At 37.8% G+C, this 10,779-nt stretch overlaps 1 protein-coding gene across 1 annotated transcript; it reads left to right on the top strand.

Moving 5' to 3' along the window:
- The first annotated feature begins 9,446 nt into the window (after positions 1–9,446).
- Positions 9,447–10,699, top strand: LOC125202024 (lignin-forming anionic peroxidase-like). The gene is made up of 3 exons (XM_048100335.2): positions 9,447–9,690; positions 9,771–10,122; positions 10,184–10,699. The coding sequence occupies exons 1-3, from the start codon at positions 9,478–9,480 to the stop codon at positions 10,573–10,575; spliced, it is 957 nt and encodes a 318-aa protein (XP_047956292.1). The 5' UTR covers positions 9,447–9,477; the 3' UTR covers positions 10,576–10,699.
- The last annotated feature ends 80 nt before the right edge of the window (positions 10,700–10,779 follow it).

The raw sequence follows: 10,779 nt of genomic DNA, 5'->3' as shown, positions 1-10,779 counted from the left end.
GGACTTAGAGAATGGAAAAGATGACTCATCAAATTTAGCATGACGAGATATATAGATGCGGAAAGTAGAAGGATCGTAGCACCGAAACCCTTTGTGCGAGCTACTGTAACCCAAAAAAATACAAGCTCTACTCCGTGGCTCAAATTTGTTTGTAGTGTACTCCCTCAGACACGGATAAACCCTACAGCCAAACGGATGAAAGTGTGCAAAGTTTGGAACAGTAGAGAATAATAACTCAAAAGGTGATTTTCCATCTAACACCTTGGAGGGCAAACGATTTATAACATATACAGCAGTACTAAAGGCTTCCATCCAAAATTTCATAGGAGTAAAGGAATGAAATAACATTGTAAGACCTGTTTCAGTAACGTGCCTATGTTTACGTTCCACTCGTCCATTCTGTGCAGGCGTATATGGAGATGAAAATATATGGTGTATGCCTGACTCCCGGAATAACATCTGCACCTTTTTATTGGTAAACTCTGTGCCCCCATCACTGTGAAAAGTTTTAATATGACTAGACAACTGATTTTCAACAAAAATCTTAAACTTAAGCAGCACGTCATAGAAATCAGATTTTTGTCTCGATGGATATAGCCATGTAAATCTGGAATAATCATCCACAAAAATAACATAATAGCGAAAACCAGATTCAGAGTTAACCGGCGCAGGGCCCCATAAATCACAATGCACAATGTCTAAAATAGAAGACGATCGTTTTTCATCACGAACAAAAGGTAATCGATGACTTTTAGCTTTCTCACAAGCGTCGCAAATCATTGGGTTGGGTAACAAAGCACTAACAGATATGCTCCCAATTTTATGTAAAAAAGAAATTACATCAAATGCAACATGACCAAGCCGAGAGTGCCACAGTTCAAAAGATGCTTTAGGCGTACGAGCTGCAACCAGAGCTGACTTTGTGTCATCCAACACGTACAAACCATCCCTACGACTGCCTTGAGCCAGAATGTGTTGATTTTCCCGATGCTGAATTTTGAAGCAATTATCAGTAAAAACCACATCAATAGGTAAATCTGTAGTTAATTTGCTCACTGAAAGCAAGTTTTTGGTGAGTCCGGGAACAACTAACACCTCAGACAGATGAATAAAATTATTCAAATAACAAGTGCCAATATGAGAGATAGGTAATAAGGCACCATTACCGACTACAACTGAATCTGAACCTGTGTATGATGTAGATGAGTGGAGTTGTGCCGGAGTAGGAGTCATGTGCGCTGATGCACCCGTGTCTAAGTACCAATCAGAGATAGGAGGATCAGAGGCAATACTCGATGCGGAGAAAGCCTCAGCAATGTTGGCCACATGTGTGGCAATAGCAATCTCACGATTGTATCGATCGGGACAAACGTTGGCATAATGGCCGGTTGTCCTGCATATTTGACAGTGAGGCTGGCGCTTTTGGCTAAAACCACCACGACCACTCTTTTTCGGACCTGAACCGCGATCACGAGACATTTGGTTATTAGAAGACCGAGAGTATGTGTGTGCGGTGAAAGCAGCTGGGGACGATATGTTTGGTTCAAGTGTTTGTTGAAACATGTCCCAAGCTTCAGCATTGTTGAGAAGATCAGAAAATGATGGTAATGGGGACATAGCCATTTGAGTTGCTGAGAAGCTAGAGAAGTCAGAGCCAAGTCCTATCATAAATAGATGGATTTTGTCTGTTTCATCAACGGATAACCCAATTGCAGATAATTGATCGCAAACGAGTTTGAAATCTCATCCAAATTCAGAGACCGAGCGACCTCCTTTCTTGATGGACTGAAGTTGTCCTTTTAGACGGAGTTCTCGAGCCTTAGATTGATGACTAAAAGTGTGCTCTAGTGCGAGCCAAACAGCGCGAGCGGTGGTGCAGCCGATCACCACGGACATTGCTTCCTCAGACAAGGAAGAGAATATGAGACTGACAAGTCTCTGATCATCAACACGCCAAGATTGGTATGTTGGATTTGGTGTTGAGTTTCCGTCAGCGACCACGTCAGTCGGTGGTGCTGGACGTGATCCATCAATAAGGCTAATAAGCCCTTGACCAATGAGAAGTGGGTAGATTTGGCTTCTCCACAACAAGTAGTTTGTTGATGATAATTTAATAGTGAGCATATGGATCAAAGTACGATATGGCAATGTATCAGAAGAGGGGTTTGAAGAAGCAGCCATGGCTTAAGGCCTATGAACTGAGGGAGAGCAACAGAGAAGGTAGAGCAAGAAGAGATTTGGATTTCAGTATCCTAGGCTGATACCATGTGAATGTAAATATTGTATTTGCATTGAGAATATTCATCACACACTTCACAATATATACAAGGATTTCTAAACTAAACTAGGAAGGAGATAAATCAAGGATTGATACAATCCCTTGATAGAAGGCTATTAATAATACAATCAGAGACTTAAATCATTGCATTATTTTATGCTATCATAGTGATAACTTAATCTCGGGCTCAACAATTAGGGTCCGTTTGATAAGAAAGGTAGGATATGTATGCACATCAAGATACGAAATACGGGTTACCCACTGGTACCCGCACCCGACAAGTCGGGTACCCGTACCCGATTTTAGCCAAATTAGTTGTCCCAATACCCGCCCCGCGATATACCGGGATTACCCGATACCCGTGTCGGGTATCCCGCACCCGACATTGCGGGTACCCGTACCCGACCCGAAATCCTATTAAAAAAATTGAAAACCTTAATAACCGTCAATGTTCCCTAATTTACTTTATTAATATCGATGGTAAATGTTGGATAGATTGAGAATAAAAGTGAGAGGACGCTCTATAGCTAGTTCCGGTGAATTTTCAATTGTATGTTCGTTGGAATATAAAAATATATTAAAAGAACTCTTAGATTATATAAAGTACTCCCACCGTTCCACCTTAATTTCACTTTCTTCACTCATTTTAGAAAAATAATAATATAAATACTCTTCTCTACATTATTATCCCCCTTACTTTTTTTTTTCTCCGTTCTAATTATTTATTTTTTATTTTTCAAAATAAGTGCATATATGGCTATTATTATTCAACTATTTACTTTTTTTTATCCATTTTAACTATTTGAAACACCTCTATTAATATGGAACGGAGGAAGTATTAAAAGATGAAATATGACTAATACTAATACTAATACTAACGGGTAATATCGGGACTAACGGGTATACCCGCGCGGGTAGTGGATATACCCGCTACCCGCAAAACTCTAAAATACTCTACCCGATCCCGCCTCGTTTCCCGTTATCGTCGGATAACGGGTACCCAATACCCGGCGGGTAGCGGGTCGAGATGGGAATTACCCACTACCCGCTACCCATTTTGCCACCCCTACTCTTCTCCCACTTCCATTTTCACATTCTGTAACTTTCATCAAATTATTACTACCTCTGTCCCTGAAAATTTGATACATATTACCATTTCGGTCCGTCCCTGAAAATTTGATACACTTCACTTTTACCATTTTTGGTAGTGGACCTCATATTCCACTAACTCATTCCTACTCACATTTTATTATAAATCTAATACTTTAAAAGTATGACCCACATCCCACCAACTTTTTCAACTCACTTTCCATTACATTTCTTAAAACCCGTGTCGAGTCAAAGTGTAGCAAATTTTGGGGGACGGAGGTAGTAATTATTATCAGGTCATTATCTTCACAAATTGCAAATTCCAATGAAACTCAAAAAATTTAAAACACATACTGTAATTATCAAAGATGAAAACTATTTTGTATATTCAAAAACCGAAATGAAAACAAAGGGAATTGAACCCAGATTCATCAACGATAAAATCGAAGGAAGGTAGGTCTGTCCTGATTCCGATGGGAGGCCTTTTCTGCATCGATCATCGATACAAAGATCGCATTACAGCAGCTATGCTTACAAATCGACCGGACAGGAAGCGAAATCGCGAGGGAGAATCCGGTGGTCAAAGCCACGAAATGAGGTTTAAAGCAAACAGAAATACCAATAAAACCATATCTTCAGCATTTGAAGATCGATGCGGCGACTATATTGAAGCTCTCGTCCAGTGAAGGAATCGCCGGAAGAATTAGGGTGAAACGATGGTAAATTAAAGAGCTTCCGGTCTTCGCAATACTACCACCGACCATGGAAACACTTCCGTCGGGCTGGAACTTGCAAACCCAACCAGAAATTGAGAATGTGAGAGAGAGAGAGAAAGAGAGGCAATTGATGGGGAAAGGGAGAAGAGAGTGAACATGGTAGGGGTATTGGTGGAAAACACGATGAAACAGTGTTATAACCCACCAATTTGGTGAGTTACGTAACTGAGTTGAAAAAGGAAAATTTGCTCGGGCCTGGACGGGCCTAGTACAATTCTCAGGCTCTCAGTTAAGCATTTCTTATGTACCAAACAGAAGGAAATGTGCAGATAAAAATTCAATTTTATCCTTTTCTTGGCATATCTATATTATCAAACATGCCCTTAGTGTTTAATTAGCTAACAAACTTCATCTACTTGGCCCTTTTTGCCTCCAAACAAAAATATTGCTTCCAAATAAAATAACTAATAAAATGTGTAATTAAATAATTGCAAAAGTCTTGAACTCTCTGTATTATACAGATGCATGAGATTAAATAATATGACGCGGATGACTTCTATGGAATTTTGAAAGAAGTTGTGGAGGTGGAATAACGCGCAAGACCGATAAAGAAAGTTGTTTTGTTCAACTGTTGTATGGTTTGATGAGACTCGGCAAGGACGGACTCAGGTGGGGTCGGGTGGGGTCGGCCGACCCCACCGCGGGTCTGTGAGAGCCATCGGAATCTCTATTAATCGGCCGGCCGATACCACTATAGCACCGCCTCCGACCCCACCATAGTGTTTCCATGGAAGAGAAGAAACAAAGTAATAGTGAACAAAATTGAAAAAATGACATCTTGGATAAAAAAGGAGAAGGTAATTAGATGAAGAATGAACGAGGGAGGAGAGCTTTCTTGAAGAAGAAGAGCGACGTTGAAAGCAGTTGTTACATAGGCGGCGGCTAGTAAAATGATTTTAGGTTTCTTTGTTTTGATTATTTTATTATATATTTTAGTTTTATGCATAGATCATAATTTCTCGTTTGACCGCAAAAAACCCCAAGTTATTTAATTTATGCTTTTAATTTAATTTTATTAAACTAATCAATGTGTACTTGTTGTTAGTATTATGTTTCATTGATTTATTTTATTGAGTTTTATTTTTATTTAAAATACAAATAATAAGAATAATATTTGTAGAATAGCAAATAAAATTATACTACTAAAAAAAGTAATGATACAAAGATTTATACTTATAATGTCTCACAAATTAAAATAAAATATTTGAAAATAAGAATTAACTATAGTGCATAACAAAATGTAATGTTACTTACATTGTAATTTCATATTTTAAAATAATTTTAATATTATATTTTTTTAAACTAATAGTTATTTATTATTTTATATTTTATATATTTTTTATTTAATAGTTTCGACCCCACGAATTCTATTTTCTGGTCCGTCATTGAGACTCAGCATCCACGCGGTGGTACAATTGTTCATCCGAAGTACAAAATTGTAGAAGTGAATATACTGAAGGAGTACCCGAAATATGATTCCTTTGTCTTAGCCCAGCAAGCATCTCAAGTTTACTTTATACCTTTTCCGACCAAGAAAAGAGATAAGGCAAATTGGTGTTTTCCATCTAGGTTGGCTTCATTTTAGTGATTTTCTTTATTAATTTTATTAAATTTAATAATATTGCCAACTTTATAAATAGTCATTTTACTTTTATTAATTAGGCATTAAATTTGTGAAATTGCAATAGTTTAAGAAAACCGAGTGCTAAAATTTCGCTGCCTCTTTTCAAAATTGGCGGTATTTAATTTGGGGATATTTGTAGAAAACATCGTCTGCTAAAATCTCACTCCTTCTCAAAATTCAGCTCAATTCTCACCGCCTCTCTCTCTCTCTCTCAAGAAAAACCCTAAACTCGCGGAGGTTTCACCACACTCTCGGCGGCGAGAATCGACCGGAGGACGCAAGATTCAACCGGAGGAACTAACGCGGCTACGAAAGCTTCTGCTCCACCTCTCTAGTTGTTTGATTTTCCTCATGCTGGTGATGGTTCGGATTTAGTTTATGATTTGAGGAATTTTCTTTTATCAATTCTTCATTTCTTCTTTATTTCCCTATTCACTATTGAAATTTGTCAAGCACATTATAGTGGAGAATCGGATATAATGTCACTGTGTTTTTTTTTTTTTTTTAAACTTCTGTTGTGCACAATCATTCATAGTGTATGCTAATCTTATATGGAAGCTTGACATGAATTGTTGACACAGTGAAAAAAACTTAGGTGCTTTAGCTTGTAAAAGTTCCTCTACTGATAGCTTTCTTTTTCTGAAGATTAAGTTATGTTGAAATGAAAGGAACTCGGCTTTTATTTGATGATAAACAAAAGGAACAAAGGAAAGAACTCCTCCGCAGTGGCCTACGTAATAAATTCGCCCACAACTGATTCTCCCAAAGATGATTTCTCTCCTTTGGGCGTCTCAATATAATTAGACTAATGCTAAACCAACAATGAGAAATTAAGCAACAATAAATCTGGAACAATAAAATCTGCAACAATAAATCTTCAAAAACTAATGCCGATTCCCATGCGTCTGTTCCGCCAACTATTCCACCGTCGAGTTGTTGGGCCTAACTCTCTTCCGAGGCCTATGCTGGTACACCTTCCACACCGTATCATCATGTTCTTTGAGGAACGAGGTCTTCAAATATTCTCAATGTTCAAGTAATATTTGTCCAACTACGTTATTGTTGTAGTTCAATGGTATTATTCACCCCCATCCCATGTAAGAAAAAATATTAACATTTGCTCAGCTCTGGAAATCTGCATAACTTAGAACACACTAAGGTGATTGAGTGTGTATGTGTTTTCTCTTTTTTTTTCTCCTGGATATTGTCTCTTGAATAGTGTTGGTTATTTATTGTGCAATAACTGTTGTCTGCTTATATACATGCTATATGGATTATTTTACTTGCTAGGGTCTGATTATGTTTGAACTTTTAGTTGAAATGCCTAGAGGAGGACTTACTGGACAACTTAGAAGAGCCTCATCCCGTGGTACTCAGCTTGAGGAACTAGAGGAGTTCCTCCTGATCTAGAGAATGTCTTGAGACTTTTTGACGTAGAAGTGTCACCGGAAGAAGAAGGGTAAGAAGAAGGGGAAGAAGGGGAAGAAGTAACAGTTGGAGTACATTCACCAATATCACATAATCAACCTGATCTCCCCGATCGATACAGAAGAAAAATCATACATCTAAGGGATGGAACTTAAGTGGATGAGTATGTTAACAGAATTTTTATAATTTTTACAAAGTTACTAACTACACATTGATTGATGAGTTTCCTAAGCGAGAGTTTAAGAGGTAATTCAAATTAGCATGCTTCTATATTCCATTTATTCGACTATCCCTCAGCATATATGATTGAGAATTTGAGATTGTCGATTGGAAAGAAAAATTTGGAGTCTTTGAAATTTTGAATTGGATGCCTGATGATTCAGTTGATAAATGAGATGCAACTTTAGACCCTCAAAATCTCTGCTTCTAGATGTTTTTTTTTTAGTTAAGAGTAGCTCGATCTATAGAAATTGCTTCTTGAGTTTTACTTCTTTCCTGTTTCAATTTAGGTGAATTGGTGTTATACTCTCAGTTAACGAGATCTCATGAGATTTATTTCGTCATTTGTATTGAATGCCACGAAAGTGTAGATTACTGATTTATTAAGCTATGGTTGTTTCAGTGAATTTTATTGACATTATAAAACCTGTTTAGCTTATTAATTATCTTTTTGCTAATTGCTTGCTATTGTACGTTTGTTTGTTTGTTTGAAGGAGAGAGTTTTGGCAAGGGCTGAAGAGGAAGATCCAGATTACGATGCAATATTTCTCGAGTTTTTTGGGAGGGTAAAGAAAAGGAAACAGATTCCTTGGGCAAGCACAAGCTTGTATTTTTCATTTGCTACCAGCTGAGCTACTGACTATGCATCTTCCGACTCGTTTGGCCTTAGCACTGACCAGGTTGATGAGCTTCTTGAGCGACGAGTACAGCCATTGCATCAAGAGATCGAAGAATTGCAGGAACTAGTTAAGGTCTTCAGTCAGCAAGTTCAAGAGTCTAGAAGAAGTGGCTAGTAGTATTTGAACTAAATTTTGGGAGCTAGTAGTATTTGAACTAAGCTGTGGGAGCTAGTAGTATTTGAACTAAATTTATGATCTAATTGAATTAAGTGTAAAATAATATTTTGTATCTATGCATTCAATTGAGTTATTTCATACTATGATTTGGAAAAATAAATCTTAATATTAATTTTTAAAAATTTAATAGAAAAATATTTTCGAATAAATGCTTAACAGGGAGCACAGCAGAACTCGCAAAATGAAGTCAGAAAATGGAATTATTTGCCAGCACAATAGAATGCTTGCTGAAGTTGAATTTGGCGACAACATTGAGAAAGTATTGCGAGCAAAAAATGCTTGCAATGTACTAAATCGACCACAATTTTTTGCAAGCCATTTTGCGAACACGAGTCAATGTGCTTGCAAATTTTCAGCACGTGCTTGCTAAAATTCTCTCAATTTTTGTGACGAGTCAAATGGGTAGCACCCTTGTACTCACAAAGTGCTTGCAAAATGACGTTTTGCGAGCATATATGCTTAGTAGCAAGTACTTTGGTGCTAGTAAAACAACGTTTTTTTTTGTAGTGTTGCGGGACGGACTAAAAAGGAAATAGTGCATATTCTTATGGGACGGATGGAATAGCATAAAAGATATTCAGATTATAGAGGAAATTAAATGAAGTTGAATAAATATCTGTATCAAGATCCCTATGATTTGCTGTTAGCTTTCTTTACAATAATATGATAAAATGAAATTCCACTTGTAATTACATATTTTAATTGACATTATACATGGATTAGTCGAAGTCAGATTTTATGCGTACAAATTAACTACAAAGTAATATGCCTAGTAACACAAAAACTGATTCAGAATAAGATTATTAGAGAATTTTCAACTCCAATAATATACTTAATGAGTGGAGAACCACGTATTAATCTTCTAATTTAAAAGAACGTGACAACTCGTGTGAGACCAATTAGAATTTTTAAAGCAACGAAAAACGGTTTAAGGAAAAGTTGGCATTTGACAAATCAATTCCGTTATAGAGTCTATTTCTTTTTGGACTGTTCCAAATTTGAGTCATTTCATTTTTATTGGAAAAAACTTTATTTCTCTTCTTATTTATCAGCTTACTTTATTCTCTCAACTTTAATCAATAATACATCAATTTTTTAAATTCCACCAAAAGAAAAGTCCCTACAAATTGAGCTAATTAACAATCTCTTGTCATCATTCCTAACTTCTTGTTAACACTCAACATCATATACACAGTCGTAAACACGATGAAGATTTCATCCAACCATTATTACTATTTTGCAACACTTGCTATACTCTTGATCGTGCCATCCGATGCACAACTATCTTCGACTTTCTACGACGATACATGCCCCAATGCTCTGAGTACAATCCGGGCCTCCATCAGGCAGGCCGTGAACAACGAGCAGAGGATGGCGGCCTCCCTTATTCGCCTCCACTTCCACGATTGCTTCGTTCAGGTATTCATCTAATATTCTTTCTTTTAGTAATTAATTTATTTTGTTATGCTTAATTATATAGTATTTTGGTAAATAATTAGGGGTGTGACGCATCAATCCTATTGGAAAATGGCAGCGGAGAAAGAGCTGCATCGCTGAATGCCAATTCTATTAGAGGTTTCGAAGTGGTGGAAGCCGCGAAGCAGGCAGTGGAGGCGATATGCCCCGGTGTAGTGTCGTGCGCGGACGTGCTGGCAATGGCTGCGCGTGATGCAACGGTGGCGGTTGGAGGGCCGTCGTGGACAGTGAAGCTAGGGAGGAGGGATTCCCCCGCTGCCGCCACCAGAGCGCTTGCTGAAAACGATCTTCCTTGCGTCACCGATCGTCTCCAAACCCTCATTGCCAAATTTGCGAAAAAAAACTTAAACGAAAGCGATATGCTTGCTTTGTCAGGTAAAGAACTAGAGTTTTGATATCTTTAATTTCAACATTTAATTTATGGAAATTTTGGCAGGGTCTCGTACGATTGGGCAGGCGCGATGTGTGACATTCCGGGATCGGATCTACGGCAAAGGCAACGAGCGCATCGACCCGGAATTTGCGATGGCGCGGCGGCGCAACTGCCCAGAAAGCGGCGGCGACGAAAATCTGGTGCCGTTGGATGAGGTGACCCCGAACGGATTTGACAACAATTACTTTAGGAATCTGTATAATATGAGAGGTCTGCTGGAATCGGATCAAGTTCTATTCAGCAGAGTATTGACCGACAGCATTGTGCTGGAATACATCGACAATCCTGACAGATTCTATTCGGATTTCGCCGCAGCCATGATCAAAATGGGAGATATCGAACCATTAACTGGTGGAGCTGGGTTAATTAGAAGGACATGTGCTTCCAATAATTAACACATTTCAAAATTCACTGTTTTCGAATAATTTCTTGTTATACACCGTGTGCTGTAAATCTTGTTTGTTTTGTCAAAGTGTATTATCAGTTTTTCAATCATACGTTGTCTTTACTTTCGTAGAATTATACTGTCTCCGTTTCATAATACTATAGTCATTTCGCCATTTTGGTTGTTCTATAGTAATTGAGTCATTTTTCTTTTT

This window comes from Salvia hispanica, chromosome 2 (assembly GCF_029641045.1).
Source record: "Salvia hispanica isolate PSC_SH4W2 chromosome 2, Shi_PSC_v1, whole genome shotgun sequence".
Lineage (NCBI taxonomy): Eukaryota > Viridiplantae > Streptophyta > Magnoliopsida > Lamiales > Lamiaceae > Salvia > Salvia hispanica.
This window is presented reverse-complemented; position numbering and strand designations above follow the sequence as displayed.

What these genes read in the sequence shown, in the direction of transcription:
- LOC125202024 (XM_048100335.2), top strand. Translation starts at nt 9,478, where the DNA reads ATGAAGATTTCATCCAACCATTATTACTATTTTGCAACACTTGCTATA. An exon ending in TCCACGATTGCTTCGTTCAG is followed by an intron (nt 9,691 to 9,770) that starts GTATTCATCTAA and finishes GTAAATAATTAG; the next exon opens with GGGTGTGACGCATCAATCCT. An exon ending in CGATATGCTTGCTTTGTCAG is followed by an intron (nt 10,123 to 10,183) that starts GTAAAGAACTAG and finishes AAATTTTGGCAG; the next exon opens with GGTCTCGTACGATTGGGCAG.